Source organism: Microtus oregoni, unplaced genomic scaffold (assembly GCF_018167655.1).
Source record: "Microtus oregoni isolate MIOR12 unplaced genomic scaffold, Mior012 000012F_ref0000307, whole genome shotgun sequence".
NCBI classification, from domain to species: Eukaryota; Metazoa; Chordata; class Mammalia; order Rodentia; family Cricetidae; genus Microtus; species Microtus oregoni.
In genome coordinates, this window is record NW_024543071.1 from 18,965,130 (window position 1) to 18,980,147 (window position 15,018).

At 46.2% G+C, this 15,018-nt stretch overlaps 1 protein-coding gene across 1 annotated transcript; it reads left to right on the top strand.

The window, feature by feature from the left end:
* Window positions 1-1,924: 1,924 nt before the first annotated feature.
* Morn4 (MORN repeat containing 4) lies at window positions 1,925-14,102 on the top strand. The gene is made up of 5 exons (XM_041661491.1): window positions 1,925-2,078; window positions 10,691-10,788; window positions 11,521-11,635; window positions 12,510-12,619; window positions 12,786-14,102. The coding sequence occupies exons 2-5, from the start codon at window positions 10,722-10,724 to the stop codon at window positions 12,932-12,934; spliced, it is 441 nt and encodes a 146-aa protein (XP_041517425.1). The 5' UTR covers window positions 1,925-2,078; window positions 10,691-10,721; the 3' UTR covers window positions 12,935-14,102.
* The last annotated feature ends 916 nt before the right edge of the window (window positions 14,103-15,018 follow it).

Below are 15,018 nucleotides of genomic sequence, written 5' to 3' on the forward strand. Positions count from 1 at the left end.
CTTGCCGCTCTTGAAGAGGAATGGAATCAGTTCCCAGCACTCACATCACCTGTAACCCCAGCTCCAGGGATCTGACACACACACATATGCACACACACGCACACATGATAATTAAAGTGTAGAATTACTACTTAGAAACATGGGCCTGGATATCAGGAACATTTGAGCTTAAACTCTGTTCTCTAAACTATTAGAAATTTTTAAGAAGGTAACTTTTAAAACTCCTCATCTGTAAAATGGGAATAATTGCCCTTACCTCACTTGATTTAAGAAAAGACTCTATAAGTGACATGTCTAACGTTGTACTCAGGACCTAAATAGCCCTCCACAGATGTTCCCCTTTCGTTGCTGCTGGGATTATTGTTAGCATTATTTTTGTTTTTCTTCTCAAAGCCACCAGCAGGTAGAACAAAGAGTTTTCACAGAAAATGACCAACCACATAATCCCCAATATTTTATGATCACGCAGTAATATTTTATTTAATTTTGTGTGTATGTATTGTGTATGTCACGTGTGGAGGTCAGAGGACAGTAACTAGTTCTCACTTTCTATTATGTGAGTTCCAGGTTTCAAACTCAGGTTGTCAGACTTGGTGGCAAGTATCTACCCGCTGAACCATCTCACCTTGCACCCATAATCCTACTTTCTTGAGTCAAATTATTGCTCCAACTCACCAGAAGTACTGAATTGAAAGAACTATTGTTTGGTTCTATGTATGGGAATATCATGAGCTTATTTTTTTTCAAACATAAATTCTAACAAGTTCCCTTTCCTTTCACTCCTTTTCTCAGTGATTGCAGTTTAATCTACAACTGTAGCTCAGGTTAGCTTATATTACCAAGTGAGTTAGTGCTGTATGGAATCTATTGGTCTAACCTCAGTTTACAGGCTAGAGAACTTAATAAGTGACTCAAAAACATACACTATTAGTAGCAGAGATAGAATTTGAATGCAGAATCCAAATCTTTTGAACACAGAACCCAAATCTTTTTTAAAGTATTCTTTTTTAATTATTTATTTTATTTTTATGTGCATTGGTGTTTTGCCTGCATGTATGTCTGTGTGAGGGTTTAGGATCCCTTAAAACTGGAGTTACAGTTGTGAGCTGTCATGTGGGTGGTGGTCCTCTGGAAGAGCAGCCAGTGCTCTTAACCACTGGGCCATCTCCCCAGTCCAGACTCCAAATCTTTTAAAAATATCTTCCAACAACCACCCCTTTTTCATTGTGTTCTCATACGAGTCCTGGCATTATTATTGTCATCATTATCATTTTTTTCTAACCTGTGGATGAAGAAATCCCAATCCAAAAAGCAATCTGAAGCAATTTGCTTTGTCTTGTAATATGTAATTAGTCCCACTACAGCAGCTGTCCAAAGCTCGGCAGAACTTGACACCATGCTGCACGCACACAGTTCAGTAAACAAACATGCCTTCACGGATATTTGGGCACAGTATCTGGGAATACTTGCTCCAATAATGGCAATATATTTAAACACAAAGGATATGGGACGTAAGTCCTTGTACATGCAGAAGTGCAGCACCTTGCCAATATAAAGCTGAGCTTCTAAAGCTGGATGTAGGTTCTCTCTTTAGACTTAGCGGTGGAGCTGTTTATGAATATAAAGATCAGAACCTCTTGAGCTGGTGGCCACTTTGGACACACGTTCGACCTTATTTGGAATTAAAGCTTCTGCCTGGAAGTTTCCGGAGAGATGAAACTTGTGTCCTCCTTTTCTCTTGGTCTCATCATGACGGGACAGAGGCTCAGCCCCACCCCTCTTTCAGATTTTTGGCCCAGGCTCCCAAAACACTCGGCCCCTCACAAAGATGGCACGGAAGAAGACTGAACCAATGGGGAATGGCGTTGCTGGTGGTTGCCTAGGTAACAGCCAATGAACAGCGGGAATTGTGCCCAGTGCGGCCGTCAGGGATGGCGGAGTCCATCCAGTGGGACCGAGGCGAGTGGTGGTGGCGGAGGGGAAGGTGTCAGTGGCCAGCCGAGAGGAGCAAAGATCCTGACCGCTGGAGTCCCGCGTCGCATCGGAATGTGACGGCGTCCCCAAGAGGCCAAGCTCAGGTTGGCTCGCGGGGCGGGTGGGAGGAGGACGGGGGCGGGGGGGGGGGCACAAGGTGGGGACTGAGGCTTTAAACATGGGACCCGGGCTGGGAAGCGCGCCTCTGTCCGGGCTGTACTGACCAGAAGGTGGCTGCGCGTGGGGTCCCAAACCTGGGTTTGGGGTTTCGATCCTGAGATCGTAGCCCCGGAGAACACAGGGCACCGGTTTTGGAGAGGGGTGTGCCGGGCTGTTTCTGGAGGGAATGCCCCAGACCTGTGAGAGCTGAAGAGCCTGTGGGGTGGGAACCGACCCCACAAAGTCTGGAACCGGACTGAAATGGGGAAAAAAAAAAAAAAAACCGAAAATGCAGCGGGAGACTGGGTTGCCTTGTGAAGGTCTAGGGCTTTGTTTGATCTGGGGCGCGTCTGTGCCACAGGTAGGAAAACGACCTACATACAGAGGCCTGGGGAATGGGTTGTTTCAGTTACTTGCTGGATGTTATCTCAGCAATCCAGCATCCACGAACTGCTTAGGGACCAAACAGAATAACTTTGCTGTTTTAGAGCCCGCCCCAGGCATCCTCCTTTCCCCTTGACACAGAATAGTGTTCTGACACTATTAGTCCCGAGAGCCCATCACTCCCCATCATCCTTTTAAAAACCTTTTTGGTACCAGTAGACTCTTCTCACTTTCTTGACTCTCACTAGTCCACATTCTTTCTGCGTAAGACCTGTTTACATTAACAATGCCATTGCTTACTTCCCAGACTGAAGGGAAATTAGAATTATAAATTTAAAAAACCTAATTATTTCTTTTCCATTTAAATCAGTATTCCTAATTTCCTAATCTTTGTTCATCACAGCTTCCTTTCTTCTTAAGGCTCTAAAAACCCATGGTTGCTTTCTTTATAATAACTAAAAGAATTGCTGGAGGCTGGAGAGATGGCTCAGCAGTTAAGAGCACTGGCTGTTCTTCCAAAAGACCCAGGTTCAAATCCCAGCACCCACATGGCAGCTCACAACTGTCTGTAACTCCAGTTCCAGGGGATCTGATACCTTCACACCAATGCACATAAAATAAAGTTAAATAAATAATAATAATAATAATAAAGAATTGCTGTTAGTTTGTTTTAAAACTTTTTTTTAGATAGGGTTTCTTTGTCTAGCTTTGGGGCCTGTCCTGCCTGACACAAGCTCTGTAGACCAGGCTGGCCTTAAAACTCAGAGATTCACCTGCCTATATCTCTCTGAGTGCTGGGACTAGAGGCATGTGCCACCACTGCCCAGCTGTTTTAAAACTTAGCCAGGCAGTGGTGGTGCACGCCTTTAATCCCAGCACTTGGGAGGCAGAGGCAGGTAGATCTCTGTGCGTTAGAGGCCAGCCTGGTCTACAAGAGCTAGTTCCATGACAGGCTCTAAAACTACAGTGAAACCCTGTCTTGAAAAAACAAAAACTTCTTAATTTAAGCTGGACGTGGTGGAGCCTGCCAGCACTCAGGAGGCAGAGGCTGGTGGCTATCTCTTGAGTTCAAGGTCAGCCTTGACTACACAGAGAGATTCTCTTTCAAAAAACAAACAAGCAAACAAAACTTCTTCTTTTTTTTTTTGGTTTTTCGAGACAGGGTTTCTCTGTGGCTTTGGAGCCTGTCCTGGAACTAGCTCTGTAGACCAGGCTGGTCTCGAACTCACAGAGATCCGCCTGCCTCTGCCTCCCGAGTGCTGGGATTAAAGGCGTGCGCCACCATCGCCCGGCTCAAACAAAACTTCTTAATTTAGACAAAAGATACTGTGAATACATAAATGTTCTTTAGTAAGCTTGGTTTTTTAAAAAAGAGAGAGGAATGAGAGGCTGGAGAGATGACTCAGCAGGGATGAGTGTTTACAGCTCTTGCAAGAGAGCCGGGATTCAGTCCCCAGCACCCTCATGGTGGCTCACAGCCACCTGTAACTGCAGTTCCAGGGGTTATAAAGCCCTCTTTTGGCCTCCATATGGTCATGCAGGTTCACACATAGACACATATTTAAAGCACTTTGACAAAAGAAATGAAAGCAGCTTCTCATCACTGTCTTAGAGTTCTGTCTGGAATTGTCTGTGGAAGAAAAAAATAATATAGCAAAGGCTATGCTCTTTTTTTTTTTTTTTTTTTTGCAAAGTAATAGTGTTAGACCCTAGCATCCAATCACCGAGGAAGAGGAGTCGCTCCAAGAGACCATCTCTCATATCACAGCTGATCTAAAAGTATGAGGATTTTATAAATTCTGTCATGACAGGGTCTTCCAGCAGTCGGAAGGCTAGAAGACCCTCAATGTCTGGTACAGGCTATTTTTAAAGGGAAAAACCACAGAAGGAAGGGGTGTCTGGGGGTTGTTCTTTAACTATTATGATTGGCTTATTCAAAAAGACTATTACCAATAATTGGCTGGAGAGTGGTTGCCAGATCAGATGAGGTAAAAGGAAACTTCTGAGGGTCACTTTGCCCCTTCCCAGGGACTAAGTCAAAACATCAGTAACTGAGTCAACACCTAAAGGTTATCATGCCCCTATTCAGGGAGATGGAAAGTTCCCAACATCTCAGTACATGCTGTTACGTCCTTGGTTCCCAGAGGAGAAGGGGAAGTAAAGTGTTGTCAGAAATGGCTTCAGAATTGTCTTAAAGTTCCTCATTAGGATAGTGGATTCCAGAGACAGATTAGTAATTTTAGGTTATGTTTGGCCTGCTCTTTTGCAGCTCGTCTGTCATGAGTGTGTGTAGGAATGTGAACTGTCTTGGTTTGTGAGTGGATTCCCTGTGCATATCTACGCTTAGGGCATCTACTCCCTTCCAAAGATATGACAAGTAATGTAAACACTGACTTGTGTTCCTTATTTTTCATCTTCATTGAGTACTGGATACACTTAATTAAACTAGATTTGTCTCAATAACTATGGATAATCATGGTTACTGGTGACATTCCCTCTTGGTTTTGTGGCTGTCCAGCTGACTTTTAATTATCATGGATAGTTACAAAACTCCCAAGTAAAAATTCAAACACTGTCCCAAGGAGTGATAGTAACAACTATTTGGACACATGTAGCCGTTTCTAGCCAAATGTATTCAGCTGTAGCCTGAGACCCATGAGTTCTACACATGTTCCTTTTAATTAGCACTTCTGATGTGCTTCTTGAGACTGGACATGGTTTGGAGGAACAACTTCTGAACTTATGGAAATGGATCAAATATACTTTTGAAAAACAGCACAGAATGGACAGAGGCATCTGGCAGATGGTGTGCAGTTTGCTATCACTCAACAACAAATTAATCCCACACTTGGCAGCTTAGAACTACCCTGTGCTACTCCCAGATCCTGTGGGCCAGGGATCTGGGTCTGACATCATGGAGATGGCTTCTCTTTATTCTGTAGTTTCTCAGATGAGATAGGATTCAGTGTCTGGGAGCTGGAATCATTTGACATCTGCTTCACTGATGCCTGGTGCCTACCTGAGCTGAGATGATTGAAAAATGAGAATGCCAACCAGAGCAGCAGCACATGACCAGCACATGACCTATAACTGGCCTGGCTTCCTCATTGCTTGGGAACCTCTGTTGCGGGAGGTCCTTCCGCTCCTCCAGCCTATAGCCACTGAGATACCAGCCCATTGGGGCGTGGTCTCTCTCCCTTTAAAAAAGAGGCCACTTCCCTCTCCTCTCTCTCTTCACTTCCTGCTCCACCGGCGACTAGACTCCCTTCCTGGTTGCGCAGAGGGCTGTTGTCTGGGACGGTGATCTGTAAGTTTTTTCCCCTTTAAATAAATATCACCATATTAATCATAATTCCAAACTGGTGTGGCATTGTTTGCGACTTACGCCTACAAACCTCCAGATAGCATATATTTTTTTAAATAACATTTTTATTATGTATTTTCTTATTTGTTTCTATGTACAGGCCATGGTATGCTTGTGGAAGTCAGAGGACGACTTGCTGGATTCAGTTCTCTCCTTCCATGTGGGTTCAGGGATCAAACTCGGGATGTCATCTTGGGGGCCCGCACCTTGATCTGCTGAGCCATCTCACTGTCTCCTGTCAGGTGTTCTTAGGTGGTGGCCCAGGGTTCAAGATACACATCCAGCAATGAGCGGAATGAACATTTATGATGAACATAACATCCATGATGCTGTATTTAAAGCAGTCCAAGTCAGGTCAAATTTAGGGAGATGCTGCAAACGTCTTTAGAAAATTAAAATGCAGTCTGTAACTCCAGTTCCAAGGGACATAAACCCCTCTTTTGGCCTCCATGGGCTCCTGTGTACATGTAGTATACATACACTTATGCTGGTTCATACACATATACATAAATTTAAAGCCCTTTTAAAAAGTGCTTTACCACATTTGGCAATAAAAATAAAATTTCAGGAGCTAGACAGATGGCTTAGCAGTTAAGAGCACTGGCTGCTCTTCCAGAGGTCTGGAGTTCAATTTCCACAAACCACATGGTGACTTATAGCCATCATCCATAATGGGATCCAAGGTCTCTTCTGTCCTGCAGGCAAATTATAGATAGATAGATAGATAGATAGATAGATAGATAGAATCTTTTAAAAATAAAATCTCAAATTTTATCACCTTTCTTAAAATATTTAAGATATTGGCCCAAGAGCTAGTAGCAATAACAAAAAAAAAGAGAGATAGAGAGAGAGAGAGAGAGATTTGCAACTTAAGATCATGGCTAGTACTTTGTTCATAGATAATCCTTGTTGTGTGAAAAAGTTCTTTGGACTCTTTTGGGGGGGGCACCACCCAGCTCCTAAATAAATCACACACACAGGCATATTCTTAGTTATGAATATCTGTCCTTAGCTGGGTTTGTTTCCGGCCAGCTTTTCTTATATTATCCAGACTACCTTTTTTTCTCTATTTCTGTACTTCCTTCTCCATGGCTCGCTGGGTAGCTGGGTGGCTGGCCCCTGATGTCTTCCTCTCCTTGTTTTCTTCTCGTTCTCTTGCTCCCAAATTTCTCCTTTTATTTATACTCTCTGCCTGCTCGTCCCGCCTATCCTTGTTACTGCCTCACTATTGGCCGTTCAGCTCTTTATTAGGACCATCAGGGGTTTTAGACAGGCAAAGAATCACAGCTTCACACGTAATCAAATGCAGCATAAACAGAAGTAATGCACCTGAGCCAGGCGGTGGTGGCAGCGGCCCACACCTTTAATCCCAGCACTCGGGAGGTAGAGGCAGGCAGATCTCTGTGAGTTCGAGGCCAGACTGGTCTACAAGAGCTAGTTCCAGGACAGGCTTCAAAGCTACAGGGAAACCCTGTCTTGAAAAACCAAACCAAAACAACAACAACAACAAAAACACACCTGAAAAATAAATACTATCCAACAAATCCTCAAATTTTTTTTACCCTTTCTGGATCCCTGTGGAACAAGGTGAGATACCACCACTCTGGAAGTTCCATGTATCTTTTAGGAAAAGTAAGTAGGCACAAAAGTATTGTCGCTCTGGAGCCCTGTGTACCCATCCTTAAAACTCTCTGCAGTAATTCACCAAAGCTCAAGTGATGAGGGATTGGTTAACTACTGCTAAACACCTTAAGATCTAGGTCTAGTGACAGATTTTGTCATTACAGTACATTTACAAAATCTAGTCAAAGATACAGTTAGTTTTTCAGCCAAGCTTGGTAGTAACTGTCATATACCCAGTATTCAGGAGGCAGAGGCAGGAGGATCTCTCTGAATGCAAAGCCAGCCTGGTCTACATAGCAAGTTCCAGGCTATCCAAGACTTCATTAAAAGACCCTGTCTCAGAATACCAAATACCCCCTCTCTCTCCCTCTTTTCTCTTTCTCCCATACACACATACACAGCTCTTCAGATTCAGGTGGGGTGTGTTTTGAAGAGTTATGTTGCAATTTGAGGGTTTTGTTTGGTTTTGTTTGGGACAAGTTCACCTACGTTGCCATGGCAAGCCTGCTCCCCCAGAAAGCGGGGACAGAAGATGTGACACTTGCCCAGCATGTTTACAGCTGTGCCGTCCTTTGACTGTGACTGCCATTAACTCATTTAGTTCTAGAAAGAGCTACTGATGACCTACAGCTATCAGAATACCTTAGCTCTCCTGTAAAGAGTTTTCTCTTGACATTCTTATGGAACACTTCTCTTCCTCTCATTAATGTTGTATTTGCTGAGATGCTGCTCTGACCTCTACCCAAGCCTGCTCTGATACTGGACGGAAGATAAGAGTTTCGGTTTCTGTGCGACTTGAAAGGACACTGGTCCCTGGCACCAGGCCCACAAGCATTTAAGGGTCCTCTCCAGTTCTGTGCACTAGATCCAGTCCCTATGTTCCGAAGAAGAAACGCACTTGTCCTGCTGGCATCAGGCACATGCCTGCGAGCGAGACTGCGCACTGACTGTTCCCATGGAGACCTTGCAGTCACAGTGTTCAGTGTCTCCCTGTGGTGCAGTCAGATTCCACAGGTTTTCAGGTGCGAACTCAAGTGGGGGTTCCCGAGCACTAGTCCCCAACGCTATTGGTATGGCTTCTTTTCTATGATATATTCACCCTAGCATGCTTTCTGCTCTCATCATACACATGCCTGCCATCACCCATTCATATGAATATGTCAGTTTTTACTGGGTGATAACACACACTTTGAAAACACAGTGACCTGAAACAGCTATTATTTCTTTGCCCAGTGAAACTGTGAGTCATTGCCATGGGGCCAGGCTTCTAGGGCAGCCCTTTCGGTCCTGCTGAGTTCACCTTTCTGTGGTCAGCCAGGACAATGGCTCCACATGGCCTGCTCTCATCTAGACTGTGCGCTGGAAGCAGAGCAGGTCTTACAGCACAAGGGCAAGGCTGGGGCTTCTCAAGCCTCTGCATTTATAGGTCTCTATTATTATCTTTCCTAACACTCCATTAGCCAAGTAGTGCACGCAGCTAGCCAGACTAAGGCAAGTCTGTCTCTTGGTAGGAGGACATTCATCCCTTCCCACAGGCTCCTCTGACTGGACTCTGCTGCTCCAACCCCTCCTCTGGTCACAGTCATCCTTGTTTCACAAGTCCACCCCCACCCCCGCTGCCAGACTCTTTCTTTCCGTAACTTAGCTGCTATAGTTTCCAGGGAGCGCCATGAACTGGTCTGACCTAAAAGCTCAGCATAAAGAAGGAAGTCATCATGGAGGGCCATGTGCTTGTTCCTACTTAGCCAGCAACATTTTTATTAAATGTCTTTTAGATTTCTTTGTGTGTATGTTTAAATATTTGTCTGCGGGTACGTATATGTACCATGTGCTTGCCCGGTACCTACGGAAGTCAGAAGGTGGTTTTGAATCCCCTGGAAATGAAATTTGGATGATTGTAAAATAGCACGTGAGGCTGGGAATGAAACCTGGGTCCTCTGCAAGAGCAACAAGTGCTCTTAGCTACTGGGCTATCTCCCCAGCACCAAAACCTTTAACCATTCTGTGCTTTTGTTTCTTCATCTGTATTATAAAGGAGTTTGTGTTACATCTTTGAGATTCTTTAAAAACTCAAGATAACTAGGCAGTGGTGATGCTCACCTTTAATTCCAGCACTTAGGAGACAGAGGCTGGTGGATCTCTCTGAGTTTAAGGCCAGCCTGCTCTACAGAGAGAATTCCAGGATAGGCAGACCTATACCGAGAAACCCTATATTGAGGAACAAACAAACAAACAAAAACAAACCTTAAGGTGTAGGTGTATCTATTGCTCCCTAAATAAGCTGTCGTTTCCAGTCAGACCAGCTCCTTGCTACCTCTGTCTGTTGCTCTTTTCTTTCTTTACTGCTTATTTTTCTTTTATCCTTTTTCCTATTGATGTAGGATTCTCCTCTGTATGCTGTGGATACCATTGGTTATAAAGAAACTGTCTTAGGCCTGTGATAGGGCAGAGTAGAGCTAGGCGGGGCAAACTAAACTGAATGCTAGAAGAAAGGAGGCGAGTCAGGGAGAAGCCATGGAGCCGCTGGAGACAGATGCACTGGAACCTTGCCGGCAGGCCACAAGCCTCGTGGTAAAATATAAAAGAATGGAAATGGGTTAAATTAAGATGTAAAAGCTAGCCAATAAGAAGTTAGAGCTAATAGGCCAAGTCATGTTTTAATTAATATAGTTTCTGTGTGGTTATTTCAGGAGTCTGAGCGGCCAGGAAATGAACAAGCGGCCTCCTACTACACCTATTTATTTATTTATTTTGAGATGTTTCATGTAGCTAAGGATGGCTTTGAACACATGATCCCCTGCCTCTGCTTCCCAAGCACTGGTTCTGGTGAGGGCTGCTCACCCCTGTACTTGCTGATATGTGCCGCCTGAGTTGATGGAATTACATTGTCTCTGGGATAGTTTGGTGTTTCACCAACCATGTTATAACTTCACTGAGGGGAGAGACTCTGTTTTATACATCCAAGCTCGTGGTAGACATCAAGGAAATATTTGCAGATTGAGCTTCTCTTTCCATCCCAGGTCACAGGAAGCAGGAGCTGGCTGAAAACTTAGAAAAGCAGGGGTGAGGTGGCAGTGGGTGTCGAGGAGGGTGTTTCGCTAAGTATACCTGAGATAGGATGCCCTTACCAGAGCTCAGCCTCAGGCCCTCTACCCTGGGTGACACTGGCTTCTCTGTTTCTTACAGGTGTCATCCTTTCCTCCCGTCAGCAACCACCATGACGCTGACGAAAGGTTCCTTTACGTACTCCAGTGGGGAGGAATACCGTGGCGAGTGGAAGGAGGGTGAGCAGGGTCTCAGGGTAGCCTTCATGGATCTTCATTCCTTGCTGCAGGACACAGCTCCATATCGTACCTGCCCTTTATTTCAGGGCTTAATGAAGGAATGGGAAATGAGTTCCATCTTCCCAGTCTGGATCGATAGTGCTTTAACACAATCTGTCATCTTATGTGTGTTTAACACAGTCTCTTGTCTTATGTGGGGAGAGCAAATGAATTTGTTTGGGTGTAAATTAGAGTTTAGGATTCACTGCACTGACTTCTTCGCCATGAGTCTTCAGAAGTTAAGGAAGATCTGGAAATGAGAAAAGACACTCAAGAGCAAGTAGCACTCCTTGCTTTGAGTTTCCTCGGGCAGCTTTTTACACTTGGAAGTGATCTATTTATTCTTAGGGATAGCAAAATTCTTTGGAACTGTGAACTATTCTGGAAACTATACCAGAAGCAGTTTAATGGTTCAGTTTGGAAACTCAGCCTGGACACTTTAGAGCTCACAGGTTTGGTTCTAGCAAGCCACGAAACTGCCCAAGGAGATGGGCTTTTCACACCCATAGAGGCCAAGAGCAGTTCATACTGAGGCCAGGCCTGTGCCCAAGGAGACCAGGCTTTACACACTCACAGAGGCGAAGGGCAGTTTTTTGTGAGAAAGGCTATGGAGGGTATAGGCTGCTAAGCCAGTAAGAAGGGACCCTGAAGCTGCCTCATTCCAACCTGGTCCCTGTCCTTCTCTTTGCTCAGGCCGGAGACATGGTTTTGGTCAACTGATGTTTGCAGATGGTGGCACCTACCTGGGTCACTTTGAGAATGGGCTCTTTAATGGCTTTGGGGTACTGACCTTCTCAGATGGCTCAAGGTAAGAATGAGCTCGGTCCTTTCTCAGGCCGTGATAAAAATGTGGGGCACTGGAGAGCGTCTGTTCAGCCCTGAGCTTGCACAGGCAAGAAAACAGGCAAGGGGTGGGCAGTTCTCTTATTGATGACTTTGATTTTTTATTTAATTTTTACTTATTTGTAAAAGGTGCACCACACCACATGTGAAGGTCAGAGGAGTCTGTTTTCCGCTTCCACCATGTGGGCCCCCAGGATTTAACACAAGTCATCGGGCTTGGAGACAGGTTTATTTTGCCTTCTAAGCCATCTTGCCAGCCCTTATTATTTTAAAATAGATGCAAAAGTCAGGCATGGGGCCGGGAGATGGTGGCGCACGCCTTTAATCCCAGCACTCGGGAGGCAGAGGTAGGCGGATCTCTGTGAGTTCGAGACCAGCCTGGTCTACAGAGCTAGTTCTAGGACAGGCTCCAAAGCCACAGAGAAACCCTGTCTCGAAAAACCAAAAAAAAAAAAAAAAAGTCAGGCATGATGGCATATGTCTGTAATCCTAGGACTAGAAAGGCAGAGGCCAACCTGGGCTACATAGCAACACTTCATCTCTAAACAAAACAAATACATTAAATAGATGTGAAATTGGAAACGGCAGAGAGGTGAGTGACTTTCTGCTTTACCTCTGTTCACTTAGACTCTTTCCCTGGAGCTAAGTCTCTCCCTCCACCTATGCCTTCTGAGCCCTCTGCTGCTGGGGAATGGTGTGGCACAGGCAGAGCTCTGGGCTGGGCGGAGTGAGCTTTGCTCTGCGCCTTGACTCACACCCGCCTGCAACTGCTTGCCTCGGTTACCCCGAACGGCTAACCCACCCACTAAAGGCTAACTACCGTCTTGGTGTCTCTGCAGGTATGAGGGGGAGTTTGCCCAGGGCAAGTTTAATGGCGTCGGAGTTTTCATTCGCTATGACAACATGACCTTTGAGGGGGAATTTAAAAATGGCAGAGTAGATGGTTTTGGTAAGTTTCACCTCAGTGGGATGGTAATTTAGTGTAACATGGATGGAAGCACTCCTCCGTAATCCAGCAACCTATCGAGCCCGCGTGTCACTTCCCTCTCCTTCCGCCTCTATACGTGGAGCTGACCTGAAACGTTAATGCCGTCTCCTTCTCTCTGTCCTCAAAGGCTTGCTGACTTTCCCTGACGGCTCCCACGGAATACCCCGCAACGAAGGTCTGTTCGAGAACAACACGCTGCTGCGGCGTGAGAAGTGCTCTGCCGTGGTTCAGCGGGCACAGAGCGCCTCCAAGTCAGCCAGGAACCTCACGGCCTGATGGAGCTTTGGGCACATTTGGGAACATCCCTTGTGCGCATGTGGCGGCGGCGGCGAGGCGAACAAACGAACCTGCTATGAGATGGGATTGACTGTGGTGGCTGTGGTGCCACCGCCCGGTGAGTGCTCTGTCGCCTGCCAATCAGGAGTTCAGTCGCAGGAAAGCGCGAAGGATTTGGGCCCGGAGACCCTGTAGCAGTTCTGCCCTTCCCTGACCTGTGTTCAAGAACGGGGCGCCTCTTCCTTGCTGTTACTCCGTTTCTAGCACCTGCACCTTGGTACCCAGTGCTGTGGCCTTCTGTGTGCTGTCAAACCACACAGAATCTCTTCATTCCACCCCCTTACAGCAGATGATCCTGTGTGCCGCCATGGAGAAATCAGGAAAAAGAGGGTGACTTAGACCACAGAGGTTCTGTGAAGCCTAGAACAGAGCTTTCCTGTGTGTTACCCCTCATGCACCGCACTGGAGGCCTGACTCCAGGCTGGTCTCTGTGTCTTCTATTCCCCTTCAATGTAAGAGCGTGGCTTTCTTCTCCCTCAACTTTACAGTTAACTGTCTTCCCTACCTGACTTATAGCAGATAGCCCAGTCCCCATCTGTGCCTCTCTCTCCCTTAGATGTCAGACAGGATCCCCTCATAGAATATCCAAATAAGAAACTAGTGTAAGAATAGCTATGACCTGTATCCATTATCAATCCAGGGCAAGGGGCAGACCTATCTAGGCCTCCTATGAATGACCTGAATCCCAGGGAAGGCTTGAACTGACAGTTCCTTCCCAGCACATCAGTGGATCAGACTCACAGCCCCTTGGGTGTCAGAAGTCCTGGATCCATCCTAGTGTGAACTGACTGGCATTGGCACCTCCGTTTCACTCATGACTCTTCAAGCAAGAGTCTTGGCCCTCAGGCCTGGGACAGATCTTGCTGCCAAAACCATCCCAAGGTCTCCAGTTAGCGTAGGTCCCAGCCCTAGCCCAGCTCCCATCCTCAAGTCTCCCTCAACAGCGGACTGTGGTGGGAATCATAGCTGTGTGCCTCTATTTATTCCCTGAACTGTACTGTAGAACAGTGTTTATAGGAATAAACCAGCCACCACAACTGCCTGCACTTCATGTTCATGACTTTCTGGACTTGGGCTCATGGGTTTGCTGTTTGTGGGAACTAAACAGAGAAGTGCTTGGAGCTAACACTGAACACTTTGCTGCATAACATCACCTGTTTCTCAGAACCCCTGTGCTGAGCTGGCAAGAGGCCAGGCAGAGTGTTTGCGTGCAAACACGAGGACCTGAGTTCGATCCTCAGCACCTGTGTGAAAATGTGGGCGTAGTCATGCATGCTTCTACTCCCAGGTCTAGGGATTCAAAGAAAGTATCCCTGGGGCTGACTGTCCAGCCAGCCTAGCCTAGTTAGCAGGCCCAGGTACCAAAATGGACAGCTTCTGAGGAACACAGGAGGTTGACCTATGGCTACACACACACACTTCTGTGGGGTAGAAGACACGAGTTTTTTAAACCAGCAGAGTCAAATTGTTCAGGCTAGTAAATGGCAGGGCTGGGTGGGGTTTCTCTGTCCTGTTCCGTCTGGTCTCACCTCCCTTCCACTGGATTGAGCATCAGTATATATAAGCCCCAAGACCAGTTATTGCCAGGCCTGCTGGGTGACCTCAAACAAGTCAACTGCTACCCACGTTTCCCTTTTCTGCACTCAGTAGTAAAACACTCCTGTCATGCTTACTAGTTTATTTACAGTTCTTACCTCAGTCTCCCCCACAGCTCTGGGAGAAAGGTGTTTTACGGCTGAGATTCCGGGAAATCAGGGGCTACCTCAGGCTCCACAGACACCAACAGGTCCCAGAGCGTAAACTCAGGGCTGTTGAAGCTCGGAGTCTGAGCTCTCAGCTTTCTAGGCTGCCTCTCTCAGCCTAGATTTTCCCCATCAGCCCTAAACCTATTCTGTAAGCCCCACAGCTCTGGGAGGTGACTGTAAAAGAAGCCCAGGAGCCAGCTTGTGAAAGGGTGAGGACCTGGTTTTGAGTCCCCAGCACTCACATAAGAAGCCAGCTGTAGCTGGGTGGTGGTGGCGCAC